Source organism: Sycon ciliatum, chromosome 8 (genome assembly GCF_964019385.1).
Source record: "Sycon ciliatum chromosome 8, ocSycCili1.1, whole genome shotgun sequence".
Taxonomy (NCBI): domain Eukaryota; kingdom Metazoa; phylum Porifera; class Calcarea; order Leucosolenida; family Sycettidae; genus Sycon; species Sycon ciliatum.
Genome location: NC_088650.1, coordinates 30,635,550 through 30,655,549, shown reverse-complemented (window position 1 = coordinate 30,655,549; position 20,000 = coordinate 30,635,550). Strand labels below are relative to the sequence as shown.

Genomic DNA, 20,000 nt, shown 5'->3' with positions numbered 1-20,000 from the left:
TCCCTCCCTCCTCCCTCCCTCCCCCCCCCCCCCCCCCCCCCCCTATCTATCTATCTATCTATCTATCTATCTATCTCTCTCTCTCTCTCGCTCTCTGTCTTGGTTGAACTATAGGTGAATGATACAGACTACACGGGTGGAATTTCACACGAGCAAGCAGTATCGGTGTTGAAGGCCACCGACGGAACTGTGAAGTTTGTACTGCGCCGGGAAGTCTACACGGACGAGTCGGCACCAGTGACAATCAATGTCATTCCAGCCGTTGTGGAGAAGGTATGATAGACCATTGCATGACCATTGCCTTGCCCCTATCTTTGACTACTGTAAAAGCCATATATGTAACGAAGTGTTAACTCTAACGAGTTAACGAGGAGAAATCTGTCGTTAAAATAGAAATCGTTATACAGAAATCGATACGTATACTGTCCTATTGAGCGTTGAGAATGAGTGAGAATCGTTACCTTTGGTACACGTAAACCAGTCAATTTTGGGAAATCGTTATATATGCGCCTCGTTAGAATAATGGCTTTTACAGTAGTCTGTTGTACGTTTGCAGCTACCACTGTTTATCCATGAGTTTGTATGGTGAGTTTGTATGGTGAGTTTGCATGGTGAGTTTGTATGGTGAGTTTGTATGGTGAGTTTGTATGGTGAGTTTGTATGGTGAGTTTGTATGGTGAGTTTGTATGGTGAGTTTGTATGGTGAGTTTGTATGGTGAGTTTGTATGGTGAGTTTGTATGGTGAGTTTGTATGGTGAGTTTGTATGGTGAGTTTGTATGGTGGACTCTATTCTATCTACATACTAAAACACTGTAGTTAGTTTTCTGCAAACGACCGAGAATTGACCAAGTTTATTGAAATGGTTGAACTTATCGATCATTCGTGATCAATAAATGTATGGGCCGCCGGTAAAGGGTTAAGTGAGGGTTAGGGTTAGGGTTAAGATTAGGTGCACATTCGATTGTATCCGTCCGATCGAAGTGATCTGGTCAGCGGGGATCGGGATCCAGTTTCCACAATCGAATGCAGCCTAGGGCATGTTCGTTTGGTAGGATCGGGATCCCAATCCACCGGATCCACTGGATTCGCACCCTTTCGATTGGTCGAATCTGGATCCGGATCCTTCGGATTTGGATCCGGTCAACCCACCTCGGGGAGCAGGGTTGACCAGATCCAACGGATCCAAATGTGACCTTTGTGCGTATATGGCGGGTAAAAATCATTTTTGTACACATTGTGATACGCACACGTGGATGGAGATAGAACTTGTTGACTTTTTGTACGACGGAGGCGATGAATACGACGTTCATCCTTTTGGGTGATTTGTGAGCGCCATTGTCAACATGGCAACAGTCAAGGTCCAAAATAAAGTGTTCAGTTGAATCTGAAGGATCCGATGGATCTGAGATCTGGATCCTGATCCCGATCCTTACCAATCGAACATGCCCTAGGTTAAGGGTTAAGGACGTGAAGGGCAGAGCTAGAGTGAAGCTAGGGCTAGGGTTAGGGTTAGGGTAGGGGTTAGGCCTGTGGACAAATGGTATATGTGCCTATCCCATTCTCCCTGTTTTTGTTTGTGGGTAGGATCCCCCGGCGTATCCATAGTTTTACACCTTCACCCTGTGGACAAATGCTGCATCTGCCTGTGTGTTTGCTGACACTCTGCTGTTCTGGCATTTGTTTTGCGTGTATGTGTGCCTCATTCAGGACAATGACGAGGATGACCTTGAGCGGCGCACGGACACACCGCCGACGCCAGAGGAGACCAAGAGAAATCTGGTTGCACTGCCGGAAGAGAGGACGCTAGTCGAGGGCATGGAGGTCAGTGGGGAAAGATGCCTGCAATTCTCCCGCGAGACGTCAGCGTATTCCTTTCTGGCATGGCATGTGTTTGCATACCGTATTTCTCCAATTGCATATCGCACCCCCATTTGCAGGTCTCTGTTGTATTGTTACAATGTATTTCCTCAGGTTTCCTGTACCCAGTACACTCAGTGTACCCAGTGTACCCAGTGTACCCAGTGTACCCGAATGTTGTCCGTGACCTCTACGAGGTCGGTCCTCTTTTGGCGCATGTGCTCTGTGTGGCGCTGTATCCGCGCGGTTGGCATGTGAACCACGTGCGGACTGCGCAGGTTGCGCCGCAGAGCGCATGCACACTTTATTTATGTGTACGCATTTCCTTCCTGGAGGCCTTCTTCTTGAGACTCTCGGTGAACAACAACAAATAATCTGTCGACGACAGTAGTACCCATGTAACAATGCTCTTTTCTTCGTCTATGACACTGATCTAGATGGTGACGATCAACCGTGGCGAAGAAGCTCTCGGTATGACGATTGTTGGTGGGAGCGACACTTCCCCCCTGCCATTTGGCAGTCAGGCTCCAGATGACAAAGGTGTCTACATATCCAAGGTAATAGGTAGTCTCTTTAGCTGTAGGATTGGTAAACTGTGCTGCTGCTGCTGCTGCTACGAGTTGTGTTTGTGTTCATGATGGCAAGAGACAAGCGTGCTTGTGAGTGTCATCTTCTGTTCCTGGCTCGCAGCCGGAATTACAATGGGCGTTGTGGGTGGACCTGCTTGTCGATAATATGAAGGAGATGCTGCTAGGAAAGGGTTTTCTCCCAACACTAGAGCTCGTGCTTTTTTGCCGACTTGACACTTGACTGACTCACGACTGCCATCCAGAGCACACTAGAAGGTCATCGAACCGAGATGCTGCTATTTGCTTAGATATTAAACTTAGTTATGTCGGTTTGCTTCCACCCCTATTGTTACAGATTGTTCCTGATGGTTTGGTGGCGTCGAGTGGTCAGCTGCGCGTGGGCGATCAGATCATCTCTGTGAACGACAGCGAGCTGACCGGCACCCAGCACAGCACTGCTGTGGCGTGTCTGGTCGGCACGTCCGTGCTGAAGCTGATTGTGCGTCACGTCGGCCCACCGCCCGGTATAATGGAGGTCAGTGAGGAGTGCAGTCAACGAATAAGCGACTTGGAGAAAAGAGTTTAATAGTGCGATCAAAATTATTAACGAAGCGGACATTAGAACGTTGATAACGATGATACCGCTGGTCAGTGCCTAGGGTTATAGCTGAGTTACAGATATACATATAGCTGAATTACAGCTTTTAAAATTCAGCCAAGTCCCATTGGTGACTAACTGTTACTTGTGTTTTGGCTCTGCCCTCGTGGCATTGAGCACTTTCTGCAAGGGTTTAGCAACAGAGCTTGTGATTATAGATGAAGGAATTGTCTAATTAGTGTAGGGAATTGCTGTGGCCTGTGATCTTCAAGGGAAGATAGAACTCACCAGCTGTGGGCTGTACAGCGGCTGCAGCGGCGACTGCGCATCATGCTGATTTGTTTTGCTCCACTTGTTTGTGTTGTATTTACCACCATATGAATCAACCATAAGTATAGCTGCAGTGAACTTTTCAACTTCATTCTCCGTTTGTGTTCTCAGGTTGTGTTTGCAAAGGCCCCTGAGGAGAAGCTGGGAATGAGCATCCGTGGGGGCAGCGGTGCAGCCAAGTCTGGCAATCCGTTTGACGACAGAGACGAGGGTATATTCATCTCCAAGGTAACGTTGAACACTGGTAGTAAGCGGCGACGTGTCTGCATTGACCTATAGTTATGATTAGTTAAAAAGTGTGGTCTGGCAGATGGGGACACGGCTTGCATACACATGGTGTCATGTAATGATTTTGATATCGGACAACCTAGCGATCGATATCACACATGCACAAGCTTTAACTCGACACACGAGCAGGTGTATGTGTGCGTGCGTGTGTGCGTGTGTGAATGTGTGTGTGTGTGTGTGTGTGTGTGTGTGTGCATGTGTGTGTGTGCGCGTGTGTGTGCGTTTGTGTGTGCGTGTGCGTGTGTGTGTGTGTGTGTGTGCACCAGCGGCTCGAAAGGTTGTTCTGTCTCTGGGAACGTGGAACGTCGACACTGACGGAAATTTGAATACGGCGTCCAAAGCAAAAAAATCAAGGAAAGTTTGTTCGAATATTCACGAGGAGAGAAAAATTGACCTTGTGTGTCGTCAGCTCAAAAAGTATGGAATGGACATCGTTGGCCTCCAGGAGACGCTTTGGTTTGGCTCTCATCAATATACTGTCGGAGATTGCTTAGTTTTGACAAGTGGTCACCCAACACCGACTACATCGCGGCGTTCAATAGCAATTATAACCCGTGGGAATGCGCCGTCACGTCAGTCGTTGGGTCCTGGTGCCGCTTCCCGGAGACAGCGCTAATCCAAGAGCTGCCCCGTATCATCCGGGGGCCACTTAGCCAGTCATGGCAGTGGAGAAGAAGGAAGGAAGGAAGGTGTGTGTGTGCGTGTGTGTGTGTGCGTGCGTGTGTGCGTGTGTGTGTGTGCGTGCGTGTGTGCGTGTGTGTGTGTGCGTGTGTGTGTGTGCGTGCGTGTGTGCGCGTGTGTGTGCGTGTGTGTGCGTGTGTGTGTGTGTGTGTGTGTGTGTGTGTGTGTGTACATGTGGATTTCCAAGCACAAAATAATACTCTCTCAATTCACTGCATACTCTCATCATGGTCTCTATCTGTTCTCTACATGACATTCTCTGCTGCAGATTAACCCTGGCGGTGCGGCTCACCGATCAGGAAAGTTCCGCCAAGGCCAGCGCATCCTGGAGGTGAATGGCAACACACTGCTTGGAGCCACTCACCACGAGGCAGTCCACGTGCTCAAGAGTATTGGCCAGACTGTGAAGTTTGTAGTGTGCGATGGGTACGAGCCTCCTGAGAGCGGTAAGTCTATTGTAGGAAAGTTCGAATGGATGTGGTAAATGGGATTTCAGCCTTTGGCCTCTGGTTGGTGGATCTGATCTATCCTGGCCCGTATGTTGTAGCCTTTTGGACCCTGAGTCGATTTATTTGGTCCGAAAAGGCTGCGATGCAGCGCACGGCCCTTATTCCCAATCGAACACGGTTGAGTAAGCGGTCACGTGCTCGTGCGTACACCAGTCGCCTGGTCGCCGTGCCTGCAGACTTTAAGTTGTAGCCTGCGGGCATTCCCCTTTAAGGTTGCAACGGGATTGAAGGTGCAAATTAAAAAAACAGGTTGCGTGATTACGTCAGCATTTGAGATTTTTACTGATGAATGATGTCCTAAGCACTCATTTGCTGCTCCATACAATACGATAATGTCATCCTCATTACTTCCTTTTATCTGTGTTTGTGTGTTTGTGTGTGTGAGTCTCTCTCTCTCTCTCTCTTTCTTTCTCTCTCTCTCATCACCTGCAGAGCTCCAGTCTTTGGACGCATCTTTAGTTTCGCAGGTGGTGAGTTCTATTGCTTCTTCCCAAGCAGTTAGATAATTCATGTACATGTACTCGGTTTGTGCGTGCTAGCAGCCGACTGGTCTGAAAAGAACTGCTTGCTTCACTTTCATTCACTGGTTTCGAATTCCAGAGCCGTACTCCCTGTAGTGCACTGTTTGTATGGAGGGGAGGGGGGGGGGGGGGCATTGTTCAGAAGACACCGCCGCTATCACGAGCTGTGTGGTGAAAGACCAGGCTTACGTAGTTGTGGTCCAATTATGATCCTTGCATACTTCAGAAGATGCTCCGCTTAGCAATATTTATGTGACAGGGTATCAGTGGTAATCGGATGATGGGCTGCCTAAGATATGAATCGTCTGTGCTTTTCGTTCTTGTGTATGTGCAGAGCGCTGTATCTCAGGCTGTTCCAGCGTCGACAGGGACAACTGAGCCTCTGAGCAATGCATCCAGCCAGCCTCTCACTCCACCATCTGAACCTGTCAGCCCACCAGAGGAGGCAGTCAGTCAGCCCACAGAGGCAGTCAGTCTGCCCACAGACACAGTCAGTCAACCTGCAGAGAGCAGTGCTGCTGTGCCAGAGCAGGTTGGCAGTGTAGAGGCCTCCACTGAGGTTGTTGCAGCACCCGAAACAGCTGAGCCAACCCGCACCACCCCGGAGGTCATAGTTTCATCGCCGTCTGAAGATAGAGGAGACGAGCAAGATATTCTTGCAGAGAAGCCGAGAACAACGTCTTGGGCTGATGAAGTCGAGGCGACAGAAGCCGCCGCAACAGAAGCTGCTGCGGCGGAAGTTGCCTCAACGGAAGCCGCTGCTGCTGCGTCAGAAAACACTGTGGAGGTTGGTGGCCATGCCCTACGGTCCACTCCGGTTCGGGAAGCACGGCAGAAGTCTGGGTCTGAAAGTGGTGCCGTTTCAAGTCCCTCTCACTCTACGGCCACGCCGGACTCGCTAGACGCAGGCGAGAATGATGGCGAAGGTGCAGCAGCATCTCCATCGTCATCATCATCATCTGCAAGCAAGGCCAAGAAGAAGAAGCACAAGAAACACAAGAAGCGCCATGCAGAGGAAGGCGAGGGCGCCGAAGGCAAGGAGCATCGGCATAGGCGGAAGCAACGCAAGGACGGTGACGCAGCTGCAGGAGGCGGCAACGCATGAACGCCGTAATATTCCTTCGTGTTGCCGAGCAGATCCAGGAGAAGCCATCCACTGGTGGACCGGTGACTGTTCTGCACATTCATCCCGTGAGCTACGCTAGAACATTGAACATGTTGGTGTCCGTTGGACGACAAGTGCACGGGCTGCAGACACTGGCTAATGTATAGTTTCCTGTTGGAGGTAATGGACAAGAGTGCATGCCATGCCCGGGGGCTCGCCCGTGGCTGGCAAAGAAGAATGTACATTTGCTGGCAAGGAGTGTATTCATCACATGCATTTGCCGAATGTTGTTGTCATTATGAACTGTGAAAAGTCTTGTATTCAACCCCCCCCCCCCCCCTCTCCCACACCCACACACCTAGGAGTAGAACTCCCATCCTGCATGAACCCCATGTCTATAGCGCTATTTTCGCCGTTGCGTCTGTATTCACGGTCGTCTAATTGAGTGAAACGTTTGATGGCAGTTTTCATAATGTTACTATTGCATATGCTCGCTCCAGCGTGCACCTGGTGTCTATCTGATGAGTGTGAACTCTCCTTTCTCTCTCTCTCTCTCTCTCTCTCTCTCTCTCTCTCTCTCTCTCTCTCTCTCTCTCTCTCTCTCTTTCTCTCTCTCTTTCTCTTCTCTGTCTTCCAATGACATACTCTCTAACTGCTTCGCATCATTCATCCAGCATCGTCCTTGGTTTGGTTTGTTTGCGGCAATATCTTGTGAAGACCCTACCCTGCCCTTACCCTGCCCTGACCTGCCCTGCCCTGCCCTGCCCTGCCCTGCCCTGCTCTGCCCTGCCCCTGCACACAGCTTGTAGTAGAGTAGTCCCTGCAGTTATGATGTTAGATAGTAACACGCGAGCATGAGATGGTGACACAAGAGTCGGTCGCAGGACATTGCTTCATGGTACTGAGGATGTCTGCCTCACAGATCCTGCTGCTGCTGCTCACTGTAATACAGAGCCATTAACGTTCTCTGCTGTCACTCGTCTTGTGTTGGCCGCGCCGGGGACCTCCTATATTTCGTCATTCTATCTTTTTGATGGCTATCTTTGTTTGAAATCATTGCTATACTAGTCAATCTATGTTCTCACATAATTATATTATGGTCCGAGAACGTTTATAATTATTGTACAATCTCCCCTATAATATTGGCCTGGACATGTAACTTTTCGATGCCGCGTTGTCTCTGCACTGCTCTGGTTTACTATTATACTATGTTGTGTGACTTTTGTTTGTTGCCGTGTGCCATTTTTTGTTCGTTGTCCTTCTATCATTACGTTGCAGTGCCCTTCCTTATTGTGTATTTCTAGGTAATAAGATTTGTAATATCTTTGAATGAAATGATGGCGTTGTTTTTTTGTCAAGCCTGAGAGTTTGTAGCCAAAGCGATATGTTGGTGTGCTGCTGCGCCCTCAGTCACATTTTGCCCCCCCCCCCCCTCCCGCTTTCGAGATTGAATGTGCAACTAAACGGTGCATGGCTTGACTAATCAACGCAAATTGAAATTGAGGGCGTGGGGAGAAAGTTGTTGCATAGCAAATACGCATCCCCCCCCCCCCCCCACATATGAAGTACATTGTGGTCTTGTATGCCGATTGCTATTTTTACTCAACTGTAGCAATAACTGTACCATGAAGCAGCTCAACTGTCACATGCGCAGAACATCCATTCTGCATAAGGAAGACACAGTCCTATAGTATGGTTTAGTGATAATGGTATGCAATAGCAAGAACTGAGCAAAAGCTGAAGAGCGGGAATATCGAATGCATCAACATCCCGCAGCGCTAAAATAGAATCAACCTTTAAAGCACCCTGCGTAAGCGTGGTCCAGACCTTCAGAAGCAGGGAGTAGTACAATACCGTGTATTGTACTACTCCCTGTTCAGAAGCAGGCCGGTAACAGAAGCATCTCAACACATAACCGTATGCACGTAGTACCAATGTTGTACATGACATTGTACCTACAACCGTATGTGCAGTGTGCAGTGTGAACCATACAGTGACATGCACGTACCGACATGCCTGTAGTGGCAAGGTCATAATAATTTCTGTCTGTACAATACGATGACATGTGCACGCTAGTGTCAGTGCTGCATGGTTACATACGCTGCAGCAGCAGCAGTGGTGTAATGTTGTCTCCTTGCTACATGTACATGCAGTAAAGTGTCAGCTCTGATATGTCTGATTGTAGCCGTAGTCTTGCAATTCTCACATTTTAGTAATAATGAAAGGACAGATCATTTATGTGTAGCTGCATGCTAGCTTCATAATATCAAACTCCGGATTACGAATATCACTCCAGGCTGTGTTGTCATTGTGCGTAGTCATGCATGCAAGAATATCTCTCAAGGACCACAGTATTGTTCTGCTGGGCGTGTGTGTACTGTCCTGTCGACAGGATTGCCACTACCAAGGCATTTCAATAGTACCCTGTAGAAGTGCCTTGCAGGTGGGAACGACGCTGTAACCCACGACACTTTCGCCGACTGTTGCCGTACCATGCCTATCAGGAAAGCTGACAGTGACTTGCAGGTGTCCGGATCCCACTCTGCCTGTCTGTGTAGCTGAGCTCAGTGCAGAAGACACTGGCAGTACGTATCACAGCTCATGGCACTTCCATGTGCACAGCACCATATATTGACCAGGATCGTGTCACGTCACGCAAGCAGTGGTGCTATAGGTCAATGACATAGCTATCGGGTCGTTCCTTGGCGGCATAACTCATTGCACTGGCCCCGCTGTGCTGTTGGGTCAAGTCGAAATGCATGAACGGCACCGTTCCACGTGTTTCGGGTGGCAAGGTAGCGGGCGCAGCATCCTCCGTTGTGCTTGCTTCTAAGCTTGGCCTTGTGTGACGTGGTGGTGGCGGCGGTGGTGGAGGCAGTGGCGGCGTGGCTGCAGATACCGATGGCGGCTTTGGCGGCGGTCGTGTTGGCATGCGATGGCCGATCCTTGGTCCTTCCATTACGCCGCCACCAACCGGATACGGCACTGCACTGCTGCCCTCAGGTGCTGGTCGTTCCGCGGGGAGGTCGTCATTGGATGGATTGCTGGCTTGATCTGACGACTGATCTGTAGTGATCTCAGGCTGCTCCACTGCCTCATTCTCAATGATATCATCTCCCCGATCCGCCGCCGCTGCTGCTAAATACGCACTGCTGGGACTGTCCTGATGTCCGCTTGGCTTGGAGCGGACGCTAGCACGGGGTCTTGGCGCTGGCCTGCTACCATCGCTGCCTTCGTCGAGCATCTGCGACAATTTGGTCCGTTTCTTTCGCAACGACGCTCGTTCTTTGGGCGTAGGGCGCTCCGAAGTGCTGCTGTCTGTTCGTTCAATGAGCGGAGCATTGCTGCCAAGTGTACCGGTGTTAGCGGGATAGTCTGGAGATCCGTTAGCGTAACCGGCCGTGTGCCGCAAGTTTTCAGCATTCCCTTGCGGCGTTTGCTGCACTAGATGGTGGTGGGGAACGGTGGGTGCTTGCGGTGGATAAGGTGACGTGCTGCCAGTCAGTGTGCCCGGGAAGATTAGATGTCGGCCATCAGCTTCTCCTTGTGACTGGCGAGTATCCTCGTTCAGCGCGCTTGTATTCGCTACGGTGGCCATCTCCCGCGGGGCTTCTTCGGCATCTCGGCTGGAGCTCCGGCGACTCTTCCGTTTGGAGCTACTTCTCCGATTGTCGACATTGTTGGTGGTATCGTTGTACACCGAAAGAGGAATGGGAGCAAACTGTGTTGGAGATGCAGGACTGGATGGCTTCGGGTGTTGTTCTGCAAGAGCTCTGGGATATGGACACAGAAATTGAAAGACCACGAACATTCACGCTTTATATTATAGTGCATCGTATTCATCAGTTCCAAGGGAGAAATGAAAGCAAACGTCTGAAGAAAGCCGGAACCGATTTTCACCACCAAGACTTGAACCACATGGCTTTACCATACATGGTGTCTTACCAGTATACAGTCGTCCCTCTCTAATCCGGCACCTTCTGCAACGGCATTTTCTGCTGGATAAACAAGGGTGCTGGATTATAAAATTCTGCCCTCCAACCCGGCCTACCTATTAACGTACATGTTTGTGTCGTACGTCAAAACGTAGGGATTTTCTGTGTCAATCCAAGTACTTCGTGGAATGCATATCTATAACACACACTTGGGAATACGAGTGCATAGGATATTCCCAAGTGTATGTTACATGTGTTGTGTATGTTACAATGCTCCCTGACGGTATGCGATGTACAACTGCAGGATTAGAAAATCGAATTGTGTACAATTTGAGTGATTTGTTGCAGAAAATCGCTGCTGGAGGCGGAATTCAAGTGCCGGATTAAAGCGTAGAAAATGAACTGAAAAATCCGTTTTGCCAGAAAGTGTGCTGGTTTGCAAGGGTGCTGGATAAACAAGTGCCGGATTAGAGAGGGATGACTGTACCGGTAACCAGAATTTATAAGTCTAAATATTTTCTGTGTATTCTGTGTGTGTGTGTGTGTGTGTGTGTGTGTGTGTGTGTGTGTGTGTGTGTGTGTGTGTGTGTGTGTGTGTGTGTGTGTGTGTGTGTGTGGTGTGGTGTGCGTGTGTGTGTGTGTGTGTGTGTGTGTGTGTGTGTGTGGTGTGTGTGTGTGTGTGTATTTATGTTTGTTTGAGCAAGTGCCACTAGACATATCTCGTCCTCACGGTGACAGCATCAGCTGAAAAAAGTTCACACTAGTGCGAGTATTTCTGATTGCTCACACGTATACATTGCAGTGTGGCAGATGAATGTGAGTGCTGTGCTGGGTGTGAAGTCACTGTATGTGTGAAATACCCATGGACACCAGTCCATTCTACTCGAGTACTGCTGGCCCTGACACTGGCGCCGAGCAAGCATTGTGCTACCCGCTCAAGCCACTACTCTTCTCACCTTTGTCGCTTCAGGTCATAACTTCCTGCATCGTGGTTAGAACATAGGCACAAACACACAGACATACACACATACACACGCACAATAAACAGAAGAGAGACAAACACAGCCACATGCAATGGTGTGACATCAAACAGCTCTAATGTGTGGCAGCAGGTTTGATCGTGCCAACTGATTCATGAAGTCTCACCATAAAACATCTCACTTCACACTTGTACTCATGTAAAAGTGATGAGTCTGGCCATCCTGCTGTTATTCTTACTCAGGACTATCTCACTAGCATTGGTCTGTCTCACTAGCATTGCCTAGCCAAGTGAACTTCCGGCTATCATTCATAGTCTGTCCCAAAGGCCATTGCTTTTAGCCTGCCTAGAAACTAGACAGTCAATACGTGGAGTTCAGAAGCCCAAACACGGGGTGAAAACTGAAAAGTCCCAGGACTCAGCTGCATGCCTGTGGGCTTGTAGTAGAAGTATGTATTAAAAAGATTTAGTTTGGAGACTGTGTGGATGGTGTACAAACGCTCAGAATTGAATGCGTTATCGACAGAAGCAATCTGGTCTTCGAAAGGCGGGCTCACGCCTCTACATGGCTACTTCCCCTTGTCTAGCCCCCAAGACGAAATGATAGTAGGCGGACTGGCCGGAATTAAAAAAATCTGGTCTCAGGTAATCTATGGAGAATAATAACAGCTTGCAGTCTAATGCGCTGCAGTGCATACCTCTGTGTACGTAGAATGATCTAGCTAATGTGCTGCAATGCATACCTCTGTGTACGTAGAACGATCTTGCTAAGATGATGAGCAGAGCTACCACCATCAGCACACCGAATCCAGCTGCGGAGTAGATGAACGCTGCCGTCTCGTCCGTATCCACTGGCAACAAGCCGAGGGATTCCGTCACGCTTACCGCTGACGTAAGTCGAGTGTTTGTTGCAGATGCAATGTCTGCTCCTGTGCTATTTTCAGATTGGGTTGTGATTATCACTGGCTGCGTTTGCGTGGCATTTCCGTCCACGGTGTTGGCGAGTGTTGTCGAGCTACCTTCCGTTGCATCGGGATCACTTGTGTTGCCGGCACCCACTGATGTTGGATCAGCTGTCACAGCTGCCGTTACTGACGTCACATTCTCTGGGAGAGAGAAAAAACACGAACACAGAAACCTTCAAAAACTTTGATGGTGACTTTGCAGACATAGTGGTTGTAGGCGGCAATTATTCGAACGAAAGCTGGTCGCATCGTCTGCCAGTGGAAGTGTCTCTGGGACTGTTCCCATTTTCTCTCACGGCGCTGGACCTCAGTGTCGATACAAGTGAATGTACATGTATTTATACATGTACTTGGGATGGTATGTGTGTGTGGGGGGGGGGGGGGGGGGGGGGGGGGAGCACACACACACGCACACCCACCCACACACACACACGCACACTGGATTATAGACGAACCTGAAGTACCACCTTGCCAACCTAGTGATGGACAACTCTTGACCATGGACTGCCATGCATGATGTATATTGGGCATCAGGCCGGGTTGAGCTGATCACAACTGAGATAAAGTGAATCCTGCCTAAGGCAATCGCTCAAGGGACCTTCCAGCAAATTGATGCGGTCTTCGCGTACAGGTGGTCTCCTTATCCAGGGTTATTTGACTGGAAATAACATCTCTTGTACATACATGTAGTTGTAGTGGTCTTCTGCGACAGGTGGTCACTATATCAGAGTTTTCGCCTTGACAGGTTTTTACTGTGTGTGGTGTGTACTTTCGGGACAGCTGACATCTACTTCATCAAACTTGGAGGGGAAAACAACTGAGTTTGGACAGGTGAGAGAATGGGGCAGGGCAATGGAGGTGTTAGTCAGAGGTATACACAGCTACTGCTCATAGGACTGGACTCTATCCGAGGGGGTCAGTAATTACGTCAATCTGGTGGTGACATTGCAGTTTGACTCGTTATCATCAGAAAGTGCGTACAGAGCCAGCCATCTTTAGTGGACCATTTGTTGGGGAATCGAAGACCCACAGCATAGCATATACACATGCACGTAGTATATATCTCCAGTTATGATAAGCCCCCGGGGGTGTTAGTGTACTTGGTAACTATAACACCCCCCCCCCCCCCCCCCCCGAACGACCACATGCAACAGTTTGACCATCACCAATAGCCAAACGACCTTCAAATAATTTATCGACCCGCCAAGCAAGTCCATTCATGGCTTAGCCAGAAGGTTATTACAGTGCACTAATGTACAGTCAATGCCCTGCAACAGTGGTGTGTGTGTGCTGGTGAGTTTTCTCGAGAAGCAGCAGCCGCAGGCACTGGAAACAAACCGATGTCATGACTCAGTGGTTTGTCCATTGACACTTTAATAGAAGGGATTTACCAAGATGGGTCCAACTCTTAGTCTAGCATCTGATGCGGCAGAAAACTGAGTGCCGCATTACAGTACAATGGATACAACACCAATACATATTACGTATTACGTATTACGTATTTGTGTCCCCTTGATCTGACCAACCTCAACTTCCCGCTTCTCACCTAACACACCTGATCAGTACTGCAAGAACTAGTAAAGTAAAGGTCGCAAATCCGCGTTACCACCGGCTATACAATTGTTTTGAGAAACACAAGCAGCTTAGCAAGAACTAGTAACAGCCTGTCATTCTTGATGTTTGGTTAAGTTACCTCTAGGTGTTTGGTGGTCCTCTGAGCAATCTGTCGGCGGTACACTTTTATGTACCCGTTGCCCTTGGACAATACGTATGCCTACTGCTGCACTGTGCGATCATACATGGGTTGATTGAGGCAGGTGTTTACCCAGTAGTCGTGCTGGTGGAAGATCTACTTGACCACCAAAACACAGGAACTATGATACTGAAGAGTGAAGACGATCTATCCACATGCACCACAGGCCAGGACAGACACCATCTGAGCTCATGTGGTCGTCAGCCAGTTGGCTACAATGCGCATGTACATGTAGATCCCTGTGTAGTGTGTGCACTCCTCTGCATGGGGATAATGCTTGGAAGACTGTGCTAGGGGCAAGCGAACATGACAGCAGGAGTCTTCTTAGAGGACACCCGTATTGTAATTGCAAATCACAGTGGCGGATCCAGGACTTGGCCGAAGAGGGGGCCCAAGGTATCCGCCGCCCCCCCCCCCCAAAACAAAACAACAAAAATTAATACAACAACAACAAAGTCCTGAAGTTGTGAAGAGCTGTTGTATTTTAGGGTCCGGCGGATTCTGCCGGCAGAAAAATTGGCAGAATTCGGTACTTTTTCTGGTTTCATGCATGTTTGGTATGTGGATAAAAAAATGGAGCAGAATTCGAGGAATTGCCCGCCATAAGGTTTGTATGGTTCTGCCAATTTCACTGCTTTTCGAGCAGAATATGCCACCTTTTCGAGCAGAATCCGCCGGTCCCTAGTTTTATTCCATTCTCACGACATTTTCAAACTGCACTGGAACATTTCCACTCGATCGACAGCGGCCGCGACGGACCTTTGGACGGCTCTTCAACGCGAGCTCTCTTATCTACCGCCAGTACCGGTCCACTGAAGAACGACCTGATGTCAGACGCTTTCCTCTTCATCGCATATCTGAAGGTAACCCGTTGGCTACAAGCGAAGTAGAGAGCTAGCTAGAGAGCGTTTAGTTTCTGACAAGTGGAAAAGAAAAAAGGAAGGACGAAGTCGACAGCACCGTGCACCATACAGGACTTCAGCCCAACGCGATCACTGCGCTATGCATAATAAAAAAAAGTACCAGGCCCTGCATTTTTGGCACGTTTTTCACATGTTTGAAGTGCGGCCGTGTCTACAGGTCGCAGTGCGTACAGTAGTTGTACACAGCGCGCTGACTACAATGCTAGTGCGTGACCCCGGACACGTATAAAAATACCCAGCACGCGTGACCCACTTGATACGCCAAGTCATTTCGAGCGCTCATTCTACAGTCTACTGTTATCCTAGACCAAGGTCGAAATTTTCAAAGGGGGGGGCCCAGGCCCCCTGGGCCCCCCCCTGGATCCGCCACTGAATCACGGGCTTGCCCATCCTATCCTGAGAGGTGTTGTTGATGCGATGGAGCGCTGGCAGCGGCATTACATCGGGCATCGCGTAACCTCAGTCAAATGGATATGAAGCTGTGTGAATGGTTGATATACAGACCTGACAGTGACATGCGGGTAAACATCACGGCCGGCTCGCCTTGCGTGTATATTTGTCCCGTAGGCGCAAAGTTGTGCCCATCCGGCATTTGCCACCAAAGGGGCAGTAGACATCTTTATCGATGGGGAAAGGCTCGAGTTGACCACGGGACTGTTCCCGATATCAACACGAACACCATCCCTCCGTGATTGCATGGTATTATGTTATTATCAATCTTTGATCGGCCTACCATTCAAAATCACACACAAAGTCAAGAGCTATCAACACAGCTGCTCTCAACGTTACATGAAAGTGACCGTCATGAAGCGAACCTTTACGGCTTTAGTCGTTTAGAGTTTAGTGCTGCATGTATACAGCGACCATGCTGCAGATCTGTCAAGAATTATCATAACGTGTGACGCATGGTTTTCGTTGGTACTGATTACACGTACAATACGAGTATGCCATGCTCAGTGGCGTGCACCGAGTCTTGAAAGGGGGGTTTCTAGAGTTGGTAAATTTTTCCTTGTCAGTTACGAGTGTTACGAGTGTGAGTATATTATCTACTTCCGAAGTACATGTACTATTCATTTTCTGCTGCCCCCGGTTATTTCTTTTATTATTAATTTATTATTATTATTTTCTTTGCCTTCGCTTTCTTGTTATTGGGCAACTTGCCCGTTAGAATCTGCCAAGTAAAATAAACAACAACAACAACAACAACAACAACAACAACAACAACAACAACAACAACAACAACAACAACAACAACAACAACAACAACAACTAGGGGATATCCGGATGAGTAATATAATAGACTGCGAGTGGGGAAAGACAGAGCAGAAGACAGGATGTCTTACCGATTTCACTTGTCTGGCCCACGACCGTGTGCTGTGTTAGCGTGCTGAGAAGGATCAGCACCAGCACTAGCGTCCACAACGGTAGCAACAACACGCTCCCACGTGACGTGGACATTCCGGAGGTGTGTAGTTGACGAGCGCTCCGCACCGCGCACCGCTGCTGGAAGTCGAGTGCCACAACCGTGACCACACCTGAGCGGAGGTAGTCAACAGGAGGGCGGCGGACGATGGCTCCACATTGACAAACGGTGGTTAGAGTCGACTGGCAGCCACCATTCGTCTCAGAACCCACATGTACTCCGTGATATCCAGCATTTACAATACTCAAACAGCGTGACTAACGCTTCACACGTTCAACCTTTTACTGTTCCGATTGTAGAAGTAAAGCGGGAACGCTCCTTCGCCACTCCAAAGCACCAGGAACTCCCACCACCGCTAGACTGAAAACGGTAGATTGACACTTCAACGCTGCCCCCAAACGACGTTGGACCCTGTTCCGAAATCGGATGCCACTGAACGAAAACTATAAGTTAGTTCCTTCTCTTGCAAATCGGTACGTGTAGTACACACAATCTGAACACTCTGGTCTTGATCTTGTGGCGATTTGCTCTCGCCCGTGCGTGCGTAAGCGCGGGGACCATGTACATCTAGCTACGCTGCATGCACATGATCAGGCGATCAGACGGTGCTGCCGGACTACACACGACCCATATGCACAGAGTCAGTATTTTGAAATCAGTCCAGGCACTTTAGTAGTGGACTCGACACCCGTACCCAGCATTGGCACCCGGTAGGGACCGCTGTGGTTTCCCTTCACTTTTACTTGGGGTTGCAGAGCATCGGCAAATCGAGAGGCTAGGCGGCGAGCGAAGACCCACTTTCGCCGGTCATCATCACTCTAAAAGTCACTTTACCATGCGTTAGATCGTGGTGAACAGCTGAGCTCTCAGTCTGCGCAAGATGACGGGTGGGGCTCTCGTCTGGAGACGGCCCTCAGATATCAAGTCTGCCTCAATGATCATCAGTCTCTATGCGCGCATGCACTGCCCACTTTCGGACACGCGGAGCAGAAGTCGCAAAGGTCCCGCTGTGCCGCTGGCACTGTGTGAGTCTGTGACCACACAGCGCGGACCACTAGCACTGACGCTGACGCACCCTGCACACACCAACACCAGCCTATCTAACTTGACGAGTCTCCAAAAGACAGGCTCCGTCAGGCTTTGCTTCCAAGACATAAATGGTCAGTCCAAACTTGTCAGTCCAAACTTGTATTTTCTATTGACATCAAGGGCCTGGTCCACCGGATAGAAGCATCAAGGTATAGAAATGTGTTGGGCTTCACAGACTCGAGTCCTCAGCCGCTTCGACCCACCTCACACCCAGTGCATGCCGTCAACCAACATTCGACGCTCATGCTGCACCAGCGACCATGATGGCATCACACGATTTGTAGAACAATGTCTCAGTTCCGACACCACCATTCAGACCTTGCGCCAGGGATATCACACCAGCCGCTGCTAAGCAATCCAGGCACACAAATCACACAATAATACTAGTACTTCGAAGTAGTAGTACTGAATATCACTCAGGAACCAACTATCGTTTGTTATTTCCAATCGACACGCGCTTGCTCACACAGGCCTCGAGGCTTGGCGCTAGAGAGGTTGAGGACCACGTCCCAGCCTCACCTTTCACTTTCAGGAACATACCTGTACAGTCCACATGTCTGCACACAATGGTACACTCAGCTCTTGAGAGGCACTTGAAGGAAACATTTCTCCGTACACGTGATACTGCCGGTATGCCCCCCATGTGCAGTGTGCACACGTGAAAACAACTGCAACTTAGCTAGCTAGCTAGGGTCGTAGGGAGGTAATATCTATCTTGTCTTGATGTACTCTTGTAGCCTTCCTACTTCCCTACTCACCTTGAGTTTTAAGAGTTGGGCAGGTCCTACTAGTACTAGATCAAACGTTGAACGGTTTGCGCGCATTATATTGTACATACAGTTTCCATTGCAATAAAATTTGTATTGCAATGGAACCTGTATCATCATGTATGTAGCAGCCTCAACTCAAACTGAAAGAGGAGAACCGACACCCCCGAAAGGTACGTCTACTATGGTCTACACTACAGCCACATGCGCACAGAAGCTAGTAGAAGGCGGTCAGGATCTACAATCATGTTGTCATGTACACGGACCACTGGCGACAGGATATACACAGGATACACACCTTACCAACGTGGCACAACACCATGCCACGGTCACTGTTATGACCCGCAGGGCAAGCACCAATGGGCCATGGCAGGGTAGGTAGTATGACATTCCACAGCCACCACATAATAATTCGCGGGATTCGCGTTGGCATCGCTTGAATGTTCAGAAACACACAAACTAGCCTTCGCTTTCGCAGGCCACCACGCACATGTTTAGGCGATATCGTGATACCGTGAACATTCTGCACGGCGGTTTCCTGGTGCATCATGTACAGTGAGTGACTAGTGAAACCTGTCTAAGACGACCGCTCAAGGTACCTTCAAAATGTGGTCTCTGTCACCAGGTGGTCTCCTTATCCAGGGTCAATTGACTGGAAATAGCATCCCTTGCCTTGGTCGTGGTTTCAGTGGTCTTCTAGGACAGGTGGTCCCCTTATCCGAGTGGTCGCCTTGACAGGTTTTACTGTACAGTAAACAGAATTACATGCACGGCGGTTTCCTGGTGCATCATGTACATGTATTCTACGCCTCCTATCTCTTCATTTCGTCGTACAATTACGGACGGAGTGACTTAACCAGGGAGTAGTATTTTACTACTCCCTGACTTTAGGAGGAGTGCTTTATCTGCTCAGAAATGTGTCTTATGATAATATCCACAACTCGAGCACATCCAGCCACTAGGGTGTGTGTCCATTGTATCGGTGAACAAAACCAGACTTATACAATGTACAATGTACTTGTAGGTCAATCTGCCTCTGCATAACATTGCGGTACCTTTGACGAATTTACGTGATTGTAATTGTTTTTACAATGCATTACATTAGCTGCTGTTGAATCTAGGTATGACCAGTAGTCTGTGTTGGTGGTCTGATGAAGCCTGAAGGGCTAGCGTAGAGTAGATCATACACTAGATGTGTAAAGATGTGTATCATCACACACGTGATGCCGCAGATGAGATGGCGGTGTTAATGTTCGCTACCATCTCTCCATCACAGCCTCAGCATGGCTCGTGAGGCCTTTTGCTGTAACTAACTTTAAATATAGTGTATGATGGATCTACAACTGCACTGTGGTGCTACACACACCATTACCTATTCCTACGCGTTGACGCTACCGGTCGGTCAGACCGTCTTTCGCGTCTCCCACCAGCACCGGAAGCTTGCGCGTTATTGCGCACAGGCCAAACTCTAACAAAATACATGTAACACGAGGCCATGCTTCTGCCACCAGCAATGCAGCATGTCTGGGGACTTGGGCCGTTGGGGATAGACTCTTGCAGTGTTGGTGATGCAGACCGGTGAGCTGGAGTCAGGATTACAACGCTGCATGGATGAAGATCAATGTGCAGTCGAGGTCAAGTCTTGTTCGTGGGCAGCATGATACTGTACAACACTGGACTCCGCCCCTTCCTCTTCTCCCTAACCCC

The 20,000-nt window shown here is 49.1% G+C and overlaps 2 protein-coding genes across 2 annotated transcripts in view; one reads left to right on the top strand and one right to left on the bottom strand.

Moving 5' to 3' along the window:
* The window catches only part of LOC135822689 (leucine-rich repeat-containing protein 1-like), a 35,154-nt gene extending 27,331 nt beyond the window's left edge, over positions 1–7,823 (top strand). The window contains exons 6-13 of the mRNA XM_065335508.1: positions 115–273; positions 1,709–1,822; positions 2,296–2,415; positions 2,783–2,962; positions 3,467–3,583; positions 4,593–4,770; positions 5,266–5,303; positions 5,689–7,823. Of these exons, the coding sequence (XP_065191580.1) occupies positions 115–273; positions 1,709–1,822; positions 2,296–2,415; positions 2,783–2,962; positions 3,467–3,583; positions 4,593–4,770; positions 5,266–5,303; positions 5,689–6,459 (1,677 nt within the window). The 3' untranslated portion in view covers positions 6,460–7,823. The remainder of the gene's footprint in view (positions 1–114; positions 274–1,708; positions 1,823–2,295; positions 2,416–2,782; positions 2,963–3,466; positions 3,584–4,592; positions 4,771–5,265; positions 5,304–5,688) is intronic.
* Positions 7,824–8,029: 206 nt separating this feature from the next.
* Positions 8,030–17,586, bottom strand: LOC135822691 (uncharacterized). The gene is made up of 4 exons (XM_065335513.1): positions 16,358–17,586; positions 12,117–12,479; positions 11,351–11,375; positions 8,030–10,232 (listed from the first exon to the last, which is right to left on the bottom strand). The coding sequence occupies exons 1-4, from the start codon at positions 16,470–16,472 to the stop codon at positions 9,128–9,130; spliced, it is 1,608 nt and encodes a 535-aa protein (XP_065191585.1). The 5' UTR covers positions 16,473–17,586; the 3' UTR covers positions 8,030–9,127.
* Between the last annotated feature and the right edge of the window lie 2,414 nt (positions 17,587–20,000).